The sequence below is a fragment of the Fukomys damarensis genome, unplaced genomic scaffold (assembly GCF_012274545.1).
Source record: "Fukomys damarensis isolate Sample0158 unplaced genomic scaffold, DMR_v1.0_HiC HiC_scaffold_13, whole genome shotgun sequence".
NCBI lineage: Eukaryota > Metazoa > Chordata > Mammalia > Rodentia > Bathyergidae > Fukomys > Fukomys damarensis.
This window is the reverse complement of record NW_022900925.1, coordinates 35,280,727-35,281,147: the sequence shown is the minus strand read 5'-3', so window position 1 is coordinate 35,281,147 and position 421 is coordinate 35,280,727. Positions and strand designations below refer to the sequence as shown.

At 68.9% G+C, this 421-nt stretch overlaps 1 protein-coding gene across 1 annotated transcript in view; it reads right to left on the bottom strand.

Annotated features, from left to right (window-relative positions):
* The window catches only part of Sp6 (Sp6 transcription factor), a 2,303-nt gene that overhangs the window by 1,098 nt on the left and 784 nt on the right, over positions 1-421 (bottom strand). Inside the window, exon 2 of the mRNA XM_033763114.1 lies at positions 4-421. This exon is cut by the window's right edge and continues 150 nt beyond it. Within this exon, the coding sequence (XP_033619005.1) occupies positions 4-421 (418 nt within the window). The remainder of the gene's footprint in view (positions 1-3) is intronic.

Sequence of the window (421 nt, the reverse complement as noted above, 5' to 3'; positions counted from 1 at the left end):
GGCCGCCCCCGCCGCCTCCTCCTTGACGCCCTCGTGGGTCTTCATGTGCTTGGCCAGGTGGTCGCTGCGCATGAAGACGCGGCTGCACACGGCGCAGGGGAACTTCTTGGTGCCCGTGTGCGTCTGGAGGTGGCGCTGCAGCTCGTCGGAGCGCGTGAAGCGCTTGCCGCAGAAGAGCCAGTTGCACACGAAGGGACGGTCGCCGCTGTGCCAGCGCAGGTGCGCCTTCAGGTGCGACGTCTTGGCGTAGGCTTTTCCGCAGCCGGGGATGTGGCAATTGTGCAAATGCTTCTTCTTGCTCCCGTCGGGCCCGCACGGGGCCCCTAGTCGCTCGGCCTCCATGCAGTTGGGGCAGCGACACACGGTCTGGCCCGAGCTGCGGGGCACCGATCGCCGGGAACCTTTGGGCCGGGCCGCCGCG